The sequence below is a fragment of the Melospiza georgiana genome, chromosome 10, assembly GCF_028018845.1.
Source record: "Melospiza georgiana isolate bMelGeo1 chromosome 10, bMelGeo1.pri, whole genome shotgun sequence".
Lineage (NCBI taxonomy): Eukaryota > Metazoa > Chordata > Aves > Passeriformes > Passerellidae > Melospiza > Melospiza georgiana.
This window is the reverse complement of record NC_080439.1, coordinates 18,947,460-18,966,471: the sequence shown is the minus strand read 5'-3', so window position 1 is coordinate 18,966,471 and position 19,012 is coordinate 18,947,460. Positions and strand designations below refer to the sequence as shown.

Below are 19,012 nucleotides of genomic sequence, written 5' to 3'. Positions count from 1 at the left end.
AAACTTGAATATCAGGACCAAACCAAATGTGGAATGAGACAAAAAGCCTCCATCGTCTCTCACCTTGGAGGAGACAACAACTGTTTGCCTTCCATTCCCTCCAACCGTATTCAAGGTGTATGACTTATAGCTGCACTTACACTGTGCTATTCTCCACAAAATTTGTATGGTCTTTTTCCAAGGGTGGAAATGCTGCTCTGGCCACCCACCAGCATCCTCTGCCCATGTTCCCTAGATTCCTCTGCTTACCTCTTCTCTCATGCTTGGTTCCCTGGCAGGGGCCCTCTTGCTGAGCTTTATCCAGCAGCAGAACGCCCTTGCCAACCCACAAGTTTTCACCTCTTATAGAAGTTCATTTCATTATCGACCCTCCAGGTCACAGGAGCCCTCTTTTCCTCAGGCACACACTTGCTTCTCTCCCTCTGTGCTCCTAGGTAGCTCCATTTCTTCCAAGCCCCAGGTGTTGCATTCAAATTAGAGTATATTTCTGGGTGGCTTATATTTTGGAAAGTAGCTGTTTCTCCCAGCTGTGATTCCTGTCTACAATCCCATTTTTGTGAAATGCTCCTGAATCTTCTTAGCACAAGATTTGATTTAAAAATAAGGCTGGTTTGCTAACAAAATGAAAGTGAAACACCGTCCAACTTGCTAAAAAACACTTTAAAAACAATTTACCATGAATTCCTTAGCTCTTAGGTTCACTTCTTTAGTGAAATGCAAAAGGATTGTCTACATGAGAGCCAAATATCAACTTAAAAATGCCACCCAGACTTCCTAGCTAACAGACAGTTTTGAAGACAACATTTTTCCAAACCTCAAAACATAATATTTTTTTTCATATCTAAAAGAAGAGAAGAGTTCCTGCCAGCCTTTCTTACCACAGTAGAATTGACCTGATTTACTGCTTCCATTTAAGCTGGTGGGTATTTGCAAGAATTTTGTAACTTTGAAAACTTATTGTCTGTTACTGAAATGCCAATATATGTGTTTTAAATACCTGATTTAAGGTACTCTAGTTAGAAAAATTTGGCCTCAAGCAATATAACCAGATGATCAGTTTCCTAGTTCCTCCTTGTGCCTTGGCGCAGGAAAGGAAAACACTTCCTCTTCCTTCTGAGGGCCTCAGACTTCCTGTGCCATCTATTTATACAATTGTTGTAATGAACCCCAAGTTAACCAGTTCCTTTCCTAGTTTAGCATAGGCTTTACATCTTTTTACTTCATGTATTTATAATCCACTTGCAACTTCTCTTCAAGTCATGTTCACAGCTGCTCTTCACTTAACCTGTGTTTGGAGTGTCTTTGGCAAGGAGTTCTCCTGGCCAGATGGCATTATTTGAATACACCAGCTACAAAGGAATACCAGATTATCTGGTCAACAGCCATACAAAAACCTTTTGAAAAGTTCAGATGGTTGAATTTGGAAAGGGGGTCACAAGATTTAACCAAAGGCTAGTGATTAAAGGCATTAGTTGTACCTGTCCTTATGAAATGAACAGCCTAGAAGCCAGTTCAGCATGAAAACAAGAGCAAATTGTAGCTAGTTGTGCTCAGCCATTGTACTGTGAGCATACAGAGGACTGAAGGAAATTGAAAAGTGCAAAGACATGCAGAATCGGGGACAGGTTCTGGGGAACAGGAGACACCAAGACATCCCATGGGAAAGAAGGTTCACAGCTGAAAGGGTTGGAGTCAGAAGTGGAAGGTCTGAAAGCTGTGGTTTGGGATGCAGGGGAAATGGCGGGGATGGTGGTGAAAAGCATGGTCATGTTCAGCCTTACCCATGCTCTTCAAGGGTTCTGGATCTGGATAAAGGAAGCTGGGAGATTTGTAGAGGGCTTCCTCTAGTCACAGAGTTTGGAGAGGCAGGAGGCCTTGCAGGTGTCTGAGCCCAGTGTTGCCCTGGTTTTGGGCTGAGGCAGGATCAGACACTTGCTAGCTGGCTGTGAGGAGTGCCTGGGTGCATGGCACTTCTGTCCCTTGGGGCCTTGCAGCACCTCTGGTTGCTATCTTCTTTAGAAAAGAACTTAAGACTGCTGTAAAACTGCTGCTGTGACATCTCTAGGCTGTCCCTTTGCCAGGCCATACAAGTCCCTCTCTTCTGAGCTTTCTGTGTGAAACCCATTTTCCAACTCTTCAGTCTTTCTTGCAAATTTTCCTTGGACCATTCTATGGTACTTATAAGTTCCATATGAATTGGTGCCCCAAGCTGGCCACAGCAATCCAGCTAAAGCTTTACGGTACTAAGTACAGCAGAAGAATTTCTCCTTGCATGTTGTACGACACTCTCATTCTGCTTTGGATGTAGCTTCCCACTATAAAATTGCTGCTCAGTCTCTGATTCACTGTTTTCCAGATTCCTGTGTACAGCTCTGCTGTTTTGTGGGCTGTTCCCTAAATTGCATACATTCACTAGGTGTTTTCTTTCCATATGTTGTGGCTGCCATCAGCACAAAGCTGAGGTATCAGCGGGGATGATGGAAGAATCCCCACGGAAGGAGAGCCTGCCTTCCACACCTCTCTGGTGTCCCATGAGCCCTGTGAGCACGTTTCTGGGGATGTGGTGTGTTGCCATGGAGATGACACTTGCCATCTCCGTTTATAATGACTTGAAACAATTCACTGTGCAATTAAAACAAGATCTATCCTGTGATAACCCTGAGGAAACAGTTACTTAATAAATGCAGGCAGGGGGGCGGGAAGTGGATTTCATTGTTGGCTCTGCTGGGGTGGCTCCAGCTTGCTCTGTGCTGCCCCATCCTGCTTTGGTTTGTTCACAGTGCCCTGTTCTGCCTCTGCTTCCTGTCTCAAAATCCAGAACAAGCTTGTGTAAAGTTTAGGCTGCATTCTGTCTCGCTCCTGTCATCCAGTGCAGTTGTTTGGAGGATGTTTATTAATGGTTTACCATCAATCCAGTTTTTGGTAATGTGCTCCACAACCATCTACAATCTGATTTAATACCTGTTCTTCATTATCCACCACCACTTTTTCTTCCCCGCCTATAAACCTTTGCCACAAGTTCAAGTGGGAAGAAAGCAGATGTCCTAGCAGATGTCCCAGATTTGGGCTGCTTTCCTCGCTTGCTGGCAGAGACGAACCCTCAGGAGGGTCATCCAGCAACCTGTGCACTCACAGCAACATTACTGAGCCAGACTTTCAACTGGTTCAACTGATGCTGCTCAGGCATCATCCCTGCAGTCCCAGGCAGCACTGGCTGGAGTTACACCACAGCCTCAGACATGGTCCTCTTGCTCTGTGACTGGGAGCAAAATAATGGGCTGTTGGATTTGGAGGGGCTCAGGCAAGCACAGGCAGTGTCTGAGTACCTTGCACTTGTGTGCCAAACAACATCAGAGCCAACTGTTGTTTGTCATATAGGCTTTGTTCTCATCCCCTCCCCAAGGGAGAAGCCAATGCAGCAAAATCTTGCTTTTACTGTTTTCTGTCCCATTTCAAACAATGTACAGTGTTTGCTGTGCCTCTGTGCAGAGGGAGGCGGCACAAAGCAGGGTGCCCTGCTCTCTTGTGGGGAGTGGGGATGTTTGGGGGGTGTTTGAACTGGGAGGAGCTTGTTTCATAGTGCAGGCAAAAGGCAGAAAGGGCGGCTGGGCACAGCTGTGTGTTGAAGGGGTGCAGCCCCTCCCGTACACTTCCTCTGTTGAGGTCCTTGCAAATAATAACAATTATAATACAAAAGTAAATGAATGAGAATAATCAAATTATTTTCCTTTCAGACTTTCATGATAGCTGAGCTGATGTGTAGCAAGGTGGTGCCACTGCCTTTTGTGGTGTGGGGAAGCACCCTCAAGCACCTCCACCATGAATGTGTGCTGAGCAGGTTTGAGGCTGCCCATCCTTCCCTCTGTGCTGGGCCATGGCTGGTTGGAGCTCCTGACCCTGCCGGTTCCCCATTTTCATATTTCAACTTTCACCTATCTCTGTGCAGCTGCTCGGGCCACATGTTCAGTTCTTTGCTGAATTCTGTCTTAAAATATGAAATGCTGTCCTTTATTTTACTGTGTGCCATGGGGACTTGGTCCTTTTCCTCCTGACTGGATTTGGAGAAGGTGAGTTGTCAGAGGAGCTGGCACTGCTGGAATGGAGGCTGCTTCTCTCTGGGAATGAGCATCTGGATTCAGATGCATGCAAAGCCCTGCTTCTTGACATGGCCACAAATTCCACTTACCCTTGAGGGTGGGGAAGGGGGGCTTCATCAAGAAAGGTGGCTGGGTGCAGTGGGCCAAGTTAGCAGAGTAGAAGGGGTGTGTGACAGCAGGGCCTCTCTGCTCATGTGTTCATCCAGCCAGGCTGCATGAGAGCTAGGGCTGACCATGCTGGGGAATTTGAGCTGGAACACGGGCTTTGGGCTGTGCAGTGAGTTAGAGGAAGGAGGCCTGTTGCAAAATGCTCCTTCTGCTTACTACAGAGACCAGGACGGTTTTAGAGACTGAACTATCCTTGGCAGCAAAAAGTGCTAATTCAGCCTTTTCTACCACTTCTATCAAGACTCTGTTAGGCCTTAAAAGCACTGTTCATGGCTGTCTGTCTTCCTGCAGGCACCCTGGGAGAGCAGGAGCCTGAGGGGCAGAACAAGGCTGAGAAGACACTGTTTGGGCACTGAGGGTGGCAGGGATGCTGTGCAGTAACAGGACATGGGCCTTCAGGCACAGCCAGGGGAGATCAGGGGAAGCAGGAAGGTGGGGAAGTAGCAAAGGAAAGTGAAGGAGGAGTTTGGAAAGAGGAGGAGTGGAGTAGGCTGCAGTGATTCCAGAGATGAGAGAGCACTGACAGCAAAGCTTTTCTCCCACATGGATGCTCATGGCAAACCCTGACCCTGTTTTCCCTTGTTGTGTTTTAAGGTCTCTGTGTGTGCTCTGATGGGGCTGATGCCTTTTCCCAGGTGCCCTTTGGAGTAGCTTAGGGCAAAGCAAGCCACCCCAAGCCTTGTTCCTCATGAGCTCGAGCCCATCTGTGGGGGCTGCAGGTGGGCAGAAGGCAGCCCAGGCAGGGTAATCCAGAGGGTGAAGTGTGGGTAACACTGCCATGGGCTGGTCATCAGCTGCCAGTGGCTGAGTGTGCTGCCACCCTGCCACCAGAGCTGCTAACAGTGCCCTCTGGGCTGCTGGGGGGTGCTGGACAATGAATAATCACAAAAAATGAAGATTTCAGAGAAGAAGGTACTGCTTGGAAGATGAACAGAGAAGCGTGGAAGTCTGATTGAACTATTCCAGGTCAGTTCCAGTGCAGTACTGTGACTTCAGGATCCTTTCATACAACAGATTAGAGCTGTTTTTTCTTGATGGTTTTCCCTGATTCCCAATCTTCACACTTGGCACCAAGAAGCAGAAGAGTCTGGGAGGACCAGACACTATTTGCATTAATTGGTTATTAATTAAATGAGAAGTCTTTCTGAATGTGCAGAGTCTGTGCTGCTCTAGAAGAGCAAGATTTGGCCTATGCTGGGTAGGATCATGAGACATTTTAACCAATGATTTGTTTCAACATCTCTGGCCTCACAAAAATATAATCCAGTGTTTGCCCAAGCATTGCCTTCATGCTGAACATGATATTTTCCAGTGTATAAGAATAATAAATCTTGTTAAATGCAGAAGCAGTTATGTGAAAGACAGAAAAGGAGGTTTACAGGCAGAGCTCTCAAAAACATCACCCATGTCTGTTGTGAAAATGTGCCTTGCTGAGCCTCTAAAGTCATTCAGGTGTAGCTAAAAATGAAAGGTATTTTTAATGGCAGGCCTGAGGGCAGGGATGCCTTCAAATGCAGTTCACTATTGAAAGCACTGTCCCAATTTCTGGCCTGAGATTTTATTCTTTAGGAAAAGTTAAAAAAAATCTTGTTGGTGCTAGAACTCACTGAAGACATTTTCCTGTGTTCTGCTGTGGTTTTTGCTCACATCTTGCCTGTTTAATTTCTTGGATTTTCTACATATGCCTTTCAAACAAAAAAGTTCACAGAGAATAAGAAACTGAGCAAAGACGAATGGTAAGTAAATAAGCTTGTTCAAACATGTATTGAAACTTTGTATGTGTTGCTTTTTACCAGCAATCATTGCAATCCCAAAATAAATTTGAGTACCCTGCCTGTTAGTCAGAGGCAGAATGTCTGTGTAACACGTTATGTCAAATTGGAGTCACAGCTTTAATTCCTTACTAATTAACCATGTTTCCTATGCAAAATCTAGTTTTATGCATGCAAAACAGTGCCAGCCAAGCCTGCCATTGGGGTGATCAGGTCTTCCTTCAGATTGCCCAGTTGTGAGCAGTTCCCAGTGTTGATCTTTAAAGTCAAGAACAACAGCCCTGTGGGGATGGAAAAAAACTGCTCTCTACCATTCTGCCCCCACTTCTTGATCTTTTATGGCAGATTTAGACAGGATTTGGTTTCTGTGGGAAAACCTTTTGTACAGAAGGAGCACCCTGCCAGGATGAGGGTGCCCCAAGGAGAGGGATCAGAGCTCTGGCTGTGTGTTGCTGTAGCCTTGGGATTGGATGGCACTTCAGGGCAGTTTGGAAGGTGATGCAGGGTCCTTTCCCTTGGTCAGAAGGTCTGTACCGAGCCATGAGAGACTGTGTCTGTCTTTGGTAGGGTCTGTGGTTGAAGAAGGGGGCAGAGCTGCAGGGATAGCAGCTGTTCCTGCTGGCAGAGTCACTATGCCAGTGTGGATAGAATTATGCTGAAGCTTTGGCTCTGAACACCTCTAAAACCTTATTCCTCTGTCTGGCCTCCGTGGATAACCATTTGCTGAGATTAATGGCCAGGGTGTGCTTGAGACAGGTTTGGTCACAGAATTCAGCTGGCACACACAGTGTCATGCCATGTGTGTTTGCAATCCTTGCCACTCTCTAAAGCTCCATCCCAGCATTTCTGTGTGGGTGGCACCTTGTTTCATTTGAACCCAGTTCTGAGCCTTTGAATCCTGGAAGGGATTCTAATGTCTGGATTTAGCCATGTTTACCTTGCAATTTCACAGAAAAATCTTCCTGGATACCAGAAAATATAACACAGTCTAGGGGCTTTGAGCTCAGTAAAGGAGAGAATACAAAGATTAATCCAGGAGAATTATTTGGTTTTAAAATCTTCCTTTGCTGTGGACCCAATCACCCTGAACCCAGTGAGAGAGCTCTTCTATTTGGCTTCAGTGAGTCTTTGAGGTTGGTGTCTGTGCTGACTCTGGCTGGAATGTGTTATGTGTTTGTCCTGCATAGAGCCTGTGGTCAGATGGGCTGCAAGACCAGGGCAAGTTCTCTTCTGGGCAGCAGCAGTGGCATTCTCTTCTCTCTATGGCTTTGTTTTCCTTCTGCAAGGGGCAGTGTTTGTGTGGTAGGAAATCCCATGCCATGACTGCCTCTGTGTTTTGTTTCAGGCATCAGAAGGTGTTCCTGTGAAGTATTTTCAGAACCTGGAGGAACTGATAGATTATTACAAGAAGGAGAACATGGGCCTGGTATGGCACCTCAAATATCCAGTGCCACGGGAAGAGGAGGAGGCTGCTGATGAACTAGAGGAGGACACTGGTAAGAAACCCATGATGTGACTTGGTGATGCAGACCCTTGACTCATACCTCTTGACTGGAGATAAGCAGTGCAGGCAGGAGATCAGAACATGTTGTGCCATAAAATAGTGCAGAGCATAGAGAGGCCTAAGCTGGCAAGGCCCTGTGGCAGTGAACCCTCATGTCTCCTGTGGTGCAGCACTTGGAGCATCAGTTTAGCTCACCTGTGGGAATACACTGAGACCCTCTGTGGAAGTCTACTGCATCTGGTGTGGGGGTGGTTAATCTGATGTCCTTATCTGGACTCCAACTGTTTATGTCCAGCCATCTCCCAAACCTCTGTACCCTCTCCTTGTCCTGCATCTTTAGGGCCTCTCTCAAAACAGAGATGCTCCCCTGGGGCTTGAAGCACATTTCTCTGCTGTGCCATGCTCCTGCAGCTGCTGAGGGGTATCTGAAACCACTCAGCTGCTCTGCTCTAGGGGACATTTTCAACAGTCCAAAGCAGAAGGCAGGGCTCTGGCAGTGGCAGACAGTCTAACTCCATGTACAGAGGCAGGTGTATGATGAAGAGGTGTGATTGGCATCATCCCAACTATTTTATATCAAATACCACTGTGTGTTTCTGACACTCACTGGTCGCAGATAATTCCTTGGATTTTTCCTGGATCACCCCTTGGATATGTCATAGTTCTCCTACAGGAAGGTCATGTCCACAGAGCCATCCTTCCTGTCCTGTGTGATGTCTGTCTGGAAATGATAAGCACTGCAATCAAACTTGTCTGAAGGACAAAATCCCTGGGACAGGCAGACAGGCCCTGTGAACTAGGGCAGACTGATGTGCCTGTGCAACCCAGAGTCTGTGTAACCCTTTGATGGAATCCACCGTATATCTAACAGGAGCTGGAAGATTTTGGTTTGGCAATTTTCTGGAAAAAATAGAACAAAATTTTGCAAAGCTGCTCAGGAAAGATATTCCTGGCTTTTGGCCAGTTGTACTGAGTCTCCAGCTCCCAGGGCTGGGGAGGAAACTACAGCAAAAATAATACAGAGAGAGGCAAGCAGCAGGGAATGAAGTTCTATCCAAGACTAAGAGCCTTCAGATGAAAAGAGATTAGCACTGGGTCTGGGCTGCTCATGTACAGAATTTAGTTTTGTTAAGGCACTTTGTGCCATTATGGTGGAGCCATGTCAGGCCTACAGATGTCTGATCATCTTATATGTGAAACTGCAGAGGTAGAAGATGAGCACCCAGGAGATTAACCACCCATGGCTCAGTGCTGTGGTGGCTGTGAATCACAGCAGCAGCCCAGAAGCAGTGGGTCAGTCCTGGGGGTCTTTTTGTAATGCAAATTCCACCATTAGGAAATAACCAAACAAAACCTCACAACTCAGCCAGCTACAATACAACATGTGTAACAAACTGTTGGAGCAATTGGTATGGAAAGAAAGGTAACCATGGTTGGGATCAGTGGAGATGAACCTACTCTTCTCCCAGGAGAGGGAGATATAATGAGCGGCAGGAAAATCCTTTTTCCTTCCAACTCAATGTCCACAAGACAAGGCAGGATATTCAGCCCCTATGCACTGGGTCATGGGATCTATTTCCTCCATCTCTGCTTACTTTTGCCATTAACTTCTTTCCATTAGCAGTACTACTTCCATCATGTCCCTCCATCCATTCTGCCTCAATAGCAGATCCCCATGATAATGGGAGTGACATGGGTTAGCCATGTTCTCTAAGCATAATATTCAACTTAACAAATTAACCTTCACAGCTGCTGTGCAGATGGGAGAGTCAGAACTGGCTGGGGTTCACTGCAGGCAAGGACAGAGACAGAGGCATGTGCTGTCTGCACTGAGGTTCAAGCCTGACACTTCATCCCGCTGCTCTCACACCCCTGCCATCCCTGGAAACACAGCTGGGCCAGTGCTGAGCCCTGAGCTTCCCAGCTCTAACATCCCTCCACAGACCTCTCAGAAGAGATGGCTTCTGCAAAGACTGCCCCTGCAGGGTGGGCTCAGCTCTGCCCTGCCTGGGGTGAGGGACAAGAGGTCCAATTTAGAATGACTGTGCCTTTCCTTTCCTTCTTGCCAGACCTGGTACCCACACCTCCTGTCCTGCCCCCACGCAACATCCTCATGGCACCGCTGAGCAGTGAGACAAAGGAGGCCTCTTCTCTCCCCGAAAACCCACGGGTGGCAGACGTGAATAAACTGTCCCTTTCTGAGACACTACTCCAGCGACTGCAGTACCAGGACACAAGCAGGTAAGGAAGGGCACGTGACAGGCCTGCTGAACCAGCCTTCAGCCCAGGTCTGTGCTTGCTGGGCCTCTGTCTTTGGAACAGCTGAGGATCTGTTTGATTCAACAAAATTACTCCTCATTTATACTATAATAAAGATAGTATATCAAATAAAGAACTGAATCAGATCAACAGTGCATTGACTGCTGTCAATGCAGTCCAGCTGTTGTTTAGAAAAAATACATTTCTGAATTATTAAAATCACACATACGCTTTCTCCACCGAGGTATAGTTTTCTAATATAAAGGATGAGTAATATCTGAGAGAAGTTGATTTATTAGCCATGTGGCTAAACAGTGGGAATTTGAGAAAAATAAGAAAGCTGTTTGATATTTGGGAGTAGAGAGAAGAGCTGGCTTTTGACCTGTTTACTTCACAGTGTCTCTGATGAGCATCTGAAACTCATCCAGGATTACCTGCGAGTTCACATCATCACTGACTTTGAGATGGTGCAGACTGGCTCAAGCAATCTTCCTCAACTGAAGAAATTACTTACAGCTCTTTGCAAAGGACTCTTCAGGTAACTAGAAGCTGGTTTTCAGAGTGTAATGCAATAACACTGTAGTCTAACAAAGGCTCCACATGCAAGCATTCAGAACCCTCATTTCTGGCATAGGAAATTGCCTTGCCCTCAAAACCAGTATATTTAGATGTTGTGACCTGTGATTCTGGTCCAAAGATATGAAATCTACATAGAAGAGACAGCTCTGACAATCAAGTTTTCTTCTAGGTGGTTTCAGACAGCAGAATATTGTATTTTATGCCTTGTTTAGAAAGAAACGAAACAAAAAATGCACTAACCGATTAACTGCATAATTTGGTAATGCATAAATGACACCCACAGGATTGTCAAGCACAAGCCATTTATGGAAACAAGCACAAATTAGTGTATAACTAGATTTTAAACACTGATTTTCCTTCCCACTAATGCACTGTGAACTTGGAGTGATTCCACTGATGTTGGTGAAGGCCAGCTGAAACGAAAAAATAAAAAAGCCTAGACTCTTGACTCTACAAATTTTACTTTTCCTGTTTTTAGACCTTCTATGTCACAAATAGAAAAACTCTGACAGGGTGCTAGAACATTGCAGACCTCCTTCCTTCTCTGGTGGAAGGATGTTATTTCCCCCTTGCTGATTGTAAGCAAAGACACCAGCCCAAACTTGTGCAGAGCTTTTGGAGCACTCAGTAGCAGAGGGTTCTTATCTCCACACTTCTCTGCCTGGCTTGCCATACCCTTCTCTCTGGTGTATGCAGAGGTGAGGCTGGTTGTGCTGCTGGCCTGATCCTGTTCTCCTAGAAGCCAGCTGCCCACCGACAAGGCCCTGTGAGGACTGAGGACAGATTGTTCCAAGAGCTGCCCTTCTGCACCCTGCCTGAGCATTTTGCTTCTCTACACGCAAGGGAGGGGAGACCCAGGTGGCCAGATAAGAATAAACCTGAACAGTGGAAGTTCAAATCAAATGAAATCACAAGTGAGAGTCTTGTGTTACTAAAATACCTCTGGCGCTGCTGTTGTAATCATGTTTGGTTTCTCCCATTTCCAACTTCTTATTCTACTTAAGTTTATCTGGGTTTCACAACCCTATTCCTCATAAATGCATGTGGGGAAATGAAAGAAAGGAGATGCAGTAAGGCTATAATTCCCTCAACTGCCAGGACATCTTTAACATTTCCAGATTTACTGTAGTATTTCTGGTGACTTTCCATTGCATGTGGACACACAGGCTTCTGACACTTCAATGAAGATCACTAAAGGTATTTATACTGTCAAGAGAAGAAAACAAAAGAAGTTACAGATGTAATTATAACCACCCTGTGGTTTTAGTGGGCTTGAACGCCCGCAGGAGCTGTTCCTCCTCCTCCTCACACAGAGTCTACATGTTGCACTGTGAAGAGAGGGCAGTTTTGCAATGGGAAATCACTCCTGAGTTTCTTCAAACAGGTGCTGCTGTGTTTTCAAGAGATGGCCTGCACATCACAGTAAATATCCTTTCACTCTTCTTTGTCCCAGTGTTCCTGCAACTGCTTGCAGCCTCCTGGGGTCTGACTCCATGGCTGCAGAAATCAATGGGACTCTTGGGTTTGGGGCCAGAACTGTTTGCAGTGACACTGGCCCCACGTGATCCAGAGCTGAATAGTGGCATTGGAGGACTAAAATTAGCAGAACCAGATTCCTACATGTGCCTTGTACTCCTGTGTGTCCCACAGCAAGTCTTTTAGACTGAAATGTCAAACATGAATGTTTAATTTAGGCAATTAGTCATCCTTGGTTCAGCATCTAGAGAAATATCTTCAGGCAGGCATGCTTTTGCTTTGGAGCACTTTCCCTAACAAAGATGTAATAAGATCCAGTCCATTCAGACTTAGGAAAGTGAGGGAAATCATTAATATCCACAGTTGACTAGACGCAGTGTAAGCATCCTAGTGCTGCTCATCACCATCACCTTTCTTTTGACCTGTGCTCCCTGGCTGCTCTTGCTGGAGTAAGTCTTGTCATTATCAGCATGCAGCTTCTGTGCCAAATTCACACAAGCAGAGTTTCAACAAATGAGCATCCTGTGGAATCTCATTGGGAAGCACTGGAGGAATGTCATTGTTACCTGTAAATGATTCTGCTCAGGAGATCAAGCACCTCTTCCACCCCCTTGCTGGGCCTGGCCTCTCTTTGTCATGTGAGATGAAATCTGTGAATTAGTTTCCTCTTCATATGGAGTCCCCAGCACTGTTCTCAGCAGCTGCACAGGCCCTGTAAGAACTGAGCTGCTCCCACAGCTGCAGCATTCAGAGGCACCAGACTGTGCTGGGCTCTGAGGCATTTGAGTGCACTTGGATCTATGAGCTGGCATTGTTGGGTTGATGCTGCTTGTACACCAGATCTTCAGGTTTTGCCCAGACTGGGATACCCTTCTGGGGAGATTTAGGAAGTTAGAACCTCCAAAGCAAAACCCAAGGAGCAGCCAGAATGGCCATGTTCCAGCTTTGCAAGGCAAAATCAGCTGTGTGGCTCACACTGCCCTCTTGACCATGTCACCAAGCACTGGGATTTGCTCCTGTCACACATCCCACAGCTCAGGGGGCACATAGCGATGGCAGGTCCAGTGTGGGCATGTGCCCAGTGTGAATGTGTGCCTGTCATCTTGTCTGTGTGGCATTGTCTGAGTATGAACAGAGCCAGGGAGCCAGCCACAGCCTCAGGCCTGTGCTGTGTCTGTGTTCCCAGTGAGGCCTCGAGGACTCTCCCATCTCTGGAGTCCATCCAGAAGGTGTTTGAGCAGCAGCTGCATCCTGGTGCCCACCAGCGCTCCCAGGTAAGGGGGCTGGGAGGTGGGAAGAGCAGGACAGGTGTGTGGGTGGCTGTCAGGGGGGCAGGATGGCTCTGGTGTGCAGCCATGGCCAGTGGGGTACAGCTGGGCACAAGCCACTTCTGTTCTCTTTAGCCTCATTCTGCTGCAGTGCAGAGGGCACACGGTGAGTTCTGTCTCACAGTGACACTTATCCCATAGCCCTCTCCACCTGCTCCCCCTTCCTGTCCTAGAGGAAAGTGCCACCAACTGCCCGAGGACTCCCACCTCCCTATCCTCCCTCAGAATGTGGGCTGGCACTGCACACTTCTTTTTCCATAAAGCTCACTCCAGGATGTTTCACTGCCACATCCTTCCTTTTCCCAAGCCCACGTAAGTCCCCATGAGTTTCCTCTCCCAGACAGAAACCCAAAACTCCAGGACTTCTGTAAGCTGAGCCCCAGGCCTGGTGATGTGAGCTTGCCCCCAGCAGCAAGCTGACTCCCATGCATGGCCAGCTGCCTTGACCCTATGGAACAGGTTTGCAGATTTGTCCTTCCAGCCTCCCACACTTCTGCAAGTTCCATGTTTTGTGATGCCTGCTGTAGATCAGAGTGGCAAAGGTACAAGTGCTGCTCCTTGGTCTGTGTGAGGTGTTCCTGGGCTCTGCACTCCAGGCTGTGCTCTGGTAATCACCCATCTCCCTCTCTCTTTTTGTTCCTGTGCTGCGGTTTCAGATACTTGGTGAAGCAAGTCCAGTCAATATTGTATTGAAACTCAACCAGCTGATTTCTTTGCTGTCATCTATTGAAGAAAAGGTAGAGTTTTCAAGCTATTTTATATCATCTTCTTGTCCTTCTTTGCCTCTAGTTTGTTTCTTGTTCATCATCAGTGCAGTGGTCTGCCACAGTAAGATTTCTTTGTTCTGATTTTATTACTCTCAGTGTAGTGCAGAATCACCAAATGCAATAAATTACACATAATTATTTTACAGGTGAAAACACTGTTGATTGAAGGTCCTGATTCAACACACCGGCGCTCCCTTATCCCCCCTGTCACTTTTGAGGTAAATTTACTCCTTTAACAATGCTGATCATAAGGTGGAAGGACAGTAATGCAGATTTATGTCAGTATCTCAGCTCCTGGGAAGTTTGCTGTGCTGCCACAGAGATAACAGCTATTCCTGAGTGCTGTTTGGCACCATGAAAATGCCTGAGATGTCTGGTGAGACTGGCATAATGATATGTGTCCAGGAATGGAGGGAAGAGCTACATTTGTAATACATGTGACTGAAGTGTAGAAGGTCCCTCATGGAAAACCTCTCTGTATTCCACTAGGTGAAAACTGACTCCCTAGGAATTTTCTCAAAAATGCAACTCAAAGTGGATGTGGAAATGGGAAAACTGATTATCAAGAGATCTAAGGATGGTCCAGAAGACAAATTTTATACCCACAAGAAAAGTAAGATGTCAGCTTAATGTCACAAATTCTGAGCTAGGCTCGGGGAATTCTGCTAGGTCCTGGGTGATGCATGAGCACCAGTCAGCAAGACACAGGTATCTCTGTACTGGGATAACCAGCTTTCACAGATTGTTTTAGACTCAATCTCCAGGTCTAAATGAAGACACTGGAATCAGCACTGCAAGGGAGCAGGTTTTGGTAGAAGATTCCCCATAGAGCTGGTTGCAATAGAACCATTTTTGTTCTGAAAAACAATGCCACTTGAAAAAAACAACCCAGCATTCTGCAGGAACATGCTGACTTCTGTGATGATTTTTTGATGGTAAAAAGCCAGACATTCAGTTTCAGTAACATTTTTCCCTTGATTTTTTTGTACGTAGATTGGTATCTCTCATCACGAGCAACACCAGTTTGGTCTGTGATTGCCTGATTCAAACAACTTCCTTTTTTTCTGTTTTCTTTCTGAACAGGCAGCTCACTGAAGTTGAGACAAAGAGATTTGTGAGAGAGTAGATTATACCCTTGGGCTCTTTCCTGCTAGAAAATCAACCTGTTGCTGGCAGTAATTGAAACAATGAGCTTTCATGCATGGCTTTCTCCACCTGGTGTTCATAATAATTAGCTGCTATTTTAGATGGGAGGAATCACCTTTACCACCAAATGAAGTTTTACATCCTCTTTCACAGATGGGGAAGGAACACATGTAGGCTGGCTCAGGATACAGGGGGGTTGCCTGCACAAAGTTAAGGCTTTATTTCACACTGCCAGGCTTGGGATGGAAAAGAGCTCCGAGCAGAAGAGTTTTGAGGGTACTCTTCACTTGGAGTCCAAACCTGTTTCAATTGAGAACAGGGTTAAGCAACTTTAAAATGCAGGTCTGCAAGGCAAACTGCACAGACAGAAAAGACCATGGAAATCCCAATCCTTTGAGCAGAGTTCTGTTCATTTTAGTGGGACCCTTATTTCAGTGACTGCAGCTCGTGACACTCAACCTGTGTTCAGTCTTGCAGCTCATCAAGTCCCAGAAGGTTCCAAACAAGCTGGTTATTGTTCTGGAAACAGAAAAAGAAAAAACACAGCGGAAGGAATATATTTTTTCTGATTCCAAGGTATGTACATAGTGTTTCTTTCCTGCCAGTCTGGAGCAGGTAGCTGGGTGGGAATGGAACATGGAGCATTCCTTGGTAGAAAGTGGAACTGTTGAAGGACAGTAGTTGCCTTTGTAAAAAATAAATTTCTTCTTTGTTCTGGAAACATCCAGAAAATGAGCAAGTATACTGTCTTATAAAGGGTCTCAGACACCTAAGTGCTGTGACTGAGGCAGAAGGACAGAGCAAGCAATGGGGAGAAGCAAGAAGTCAAGATGGCCACTGTGAAAATGTTCTTATAGACAAAGAGGGAGGAAAAGATTTTTTTCTGACCAGTTCAGCATTTGTTATAGCAGTGCTCAAGCTAAATGCCTAAAAAAGCCCCACAGGAAAGGCAGTCTCTTGGAAGGTTTCAGGATAGTGCAGAGCTCATCTGCCCTTCAAGTGTGCTGGGAATTTCCTGGTTCAGCAGGTTTTTCAAGAGGTCATGTCAGAGAAGTTAAGTATCTCATTAATTTTCTCTGCTCTTCCCTGTCTAGAAGAGAGAAGGGTTCTGCCAGCTTTTGCAGCAGATGAAGAATAAGCATTCGGAACAACCAGAGCCTGATATGATCACCATCTTCATTGGCACCTGGAATATGGGTATGGGCTCCCTTCTGCCATGGGCACTCCTTCAGACACTGCCTAAAGGTGTGCTCAGCTGGGCACTATGAGCTCCAGACTCTCTGTTTTGGGTTCTGAAGGATTGCTCAAGTGACAGGGAATTGTGGCTGGCACAAAGCTGGTGCAGAAGTGCACAGCATTGCCCACCTTGCAGAAAGGACAGGAGCAGTTGGGAGTGGGGCTGAGCCTCATCCCCAGTGAGCACAGCTGTGAGCAGCAGGTGAGCAGCACTGACAGCAATGAGCCATGGAGTGCCCAGGGGCACTGACCAACCACCAAAGGGAATAGAGGGCACACAGGGGCAGTGCATCAACAGGAGGGGATAAAAGGCTGGGCTAAAGAGCAAGGAGGGCAGATACTTGCAGCCTTCTGAAGTGATGTGGTGTTAGTCTGTAAGGGTTGAAGATTTCTGAAATTGTATGGTGATACTCTGTGTAACATGGCTGTCTCAACTGCCGCATATGCTGTGACCTATGCTGTGACAAAGCTGCACATCAGCTGCTGTCATTTGACAAGGCACAGTTCATGTCCAGCGTGGGAAGACAGCTGAGTGACTGTGGTACAGAGAAGGGGACAAGGTGTGGTTGAGGACAGTGGAATATAGGGGGTTTTTTTTCTCCCTTTTGGGACAGAAGCCTGGTTCAGCTGCTGTGAGCTGAGCTGTCCGTGTTTGAGCATCCTTAAGGAATAAGGTCAAGGCAGTGGTAGGCCAGGAGGAGTATAGCTCCCTGCCTTTACTCCTGGCTAGCCTAGGCCTTGGAAAACTGATCAACAAGAGGAAGGTGGTGAAAGCAGAATCACTTCTTTCTCAGTGCCTCAGGTGGGGGTAACATCATTGTCATCTTAGAATAGGGTTCCCTGGCTGATACAAAAGTGATATGAGATGTGAAGCCTGTAATTTCTGTCCCTGTGTGTTATCTTCATCCTGGTTTTGACAGGACGTGCTCTGACTTCCTTTGGTGTTTAATGTTTTAATAAAAGGTGCAGCCCCAGCCCCAAAGAAGATCACCTCCTGGTTCCTCTCCAAGGGGCAGGGGAGGACCCGTGATGACACTGCTGACTACATCCCTCATGACATCTATGTGATTGGCACCCAGGAGGATCCCCAGGGGGAGAAGGAATGGCTGGAGACCCTAAGGCAATCTCTGCAGGAAATCACCAGTATCAGCTTCAAAGTGGTGAGTGGTTATTCCAGCTATTGCATGGAACTCAGGAGGTGAGAGTGTACATGTTGTACAAATAAAAGAGATGGGAATAAGTGGGATTTTGCCTGTACTTCCTCCCTAGTTCTCCCTTTATTTTCATTGCATTGAGTGAAGGAGAATGCACTGAATATGTCTGTGGGCTCCACAAGATGCCCCCCTGGGTGGACCTGTTGCTATGGACAGTGACCTCCCCACGGCCAAAACAGGGACCCTGCCAGCCTATGAGCAAGGGGAGATTGTTGAGCACTCAGGTCAAAAAGCAGGAGATTATTAAACTTTCTGAGCCAATTGTAGCCTAGACTATTGCACTTTCAAAGTAGGATGTATCAGTACACAGGCAGAGAAGAAAAACTTTTTCATAAAAGAAACTTGAACCTTAATAAGACCAGCTTTGGACATTCCTGGGTTTCAGTGATGTCAAGAAACAAATCTAAGCATATCTGGAAAGCTAACTCTCACTGTGATTGGGAAACTATTTTGTGCAAGTAAGATAATCCAAAGATTAACTAGAAAAAAGGACGAGAAAATAGCAAGGTTTCAGCATTGATTAAAATGACTGAAAACATATCCTGAGCATAGGAAGAAAATTTCTGTAGCAGTGCAATCAAAGGAGTCAGGAAGGCTGCAGCCACAGTGCAGCTTGGCAAGTATTTCCAGAAATATAACCTCTACCCTTCCCATTCCTGCAGATAGCCATCCATACCCTCTGGAACATCAGGATCGTTGTCCTGGCCAAGCCAGAGCACGAGAACCGCATCAGCCACATCTGCACAGCCAACGTGAAGACGGGCATCGCAAACACGCTGGGTGAGGCACGGGCAGGGGACAGCTCAGCCCCCAGGGAACAGCTCTTCTGCTACAACACTCCTGGGGCAACATTTATGTGACACTCCTAAAGTTACATCCCACTAGCACTGGTTATATTTCACCCTGTAAGAGAGGAAATCTATTTGTGTGTATACTTAGCACACACACACACACACACACACATATATATATTTATATTCCCAGCAAACACTTTTGACTGGCTATTGGATTGCTCTTTCTTGGGTTTCACAAGGAAGTTGCACTTCTCTCCCTTCAACTAATTTTTTAGCACCCATAAAAATTTGCTCCCACAATCTGTGCTGTATGCACTAATTTTTTCTGTGTTAAGTGAATTTCTCTTCTCCATCCTCCACTTTACTTCACATGTGCTAGGTGCTTTATTATCTTTGCTAGACTCAGCCTGGAGGTGGATTAATTTTTTGTCATTTTTGGCTTCCCTTTTGCCAGGTAATAAAGGAGCAGTGGGGGTGTCATTCATGTTTAATGGAACCTCCTTTGGGTTTGTTAACAGCCATTTGACTTCAGGAAGTGAAAAGAAACACAGGTAAGATACATCCTCCCCTCTCAAAAATTTCACCCTGAGCCAGAGTGAAGTTCTCTGGGCCATGTTTGGAAGGAGGGCTCACCAGACAGGCACAAACATGTTTTCTTGACCATAAAAAATT

At 46.3% G+C, this 19,012-nt stretch overlaps 1 protein-coding gene across 3 annotated transcripts in view; it reads left to right on the top strand.

Annotated features, from left to right (window-relative positions):
- The window catches only part of INPP5D (inositol polyphosphate-5-phosphatase D), a 56,195-nt gene that overhangs the window by 23,924 nt on the left and 13,259 nt on the right, over nt 1-19,012 (top strand). For all 3 annotated transcript variants that reach the window (XM_058031551.1, XM_058031554.1, XM_058031552.1), the window contains 12 exons: nt 7,383-7,533; nt 9,611-9,782; nt 10,198-10,338; nt 13,042-13,129; nt 13,840-13,920; nt 14,097-14,168; nt 14,440-14,563; nt 15,566-15,672; nt 16,191-16,293; nt 17,296-17,492; nt 18,209-18,326; nt 18,795-18,891. In XM_058031551.1, the coding sequence (XP_057887534.1) occupies nt 7,383-7,533; nt 9,611-9,782; nt 10,198-10,338; nt 13,042-13,129; nt 13,840-13,920; nt 14,097-14,168; nt 14,440-14,563; nt 15,566-15,672; nt 16,191-16,293; nt 17,296-17,492; nt 18,209-18,326; nt 18,795-18,891 (1,451 nt within the window). The remainder of the gene's footprint in view (nt 1-7,382; nt 7,534-9,610; nt 9,783-10,197; nt 10,339-13,041; nt 13,130-13,839; nt 13,921-14,096; nt 14,169-14,439; nt 14,564-15,565; nt 15,673-16,190; nt 16,294-17,295; nt 17,493-18,208; nt 18,327-18,794; nt 18,892-19,012) is intronic.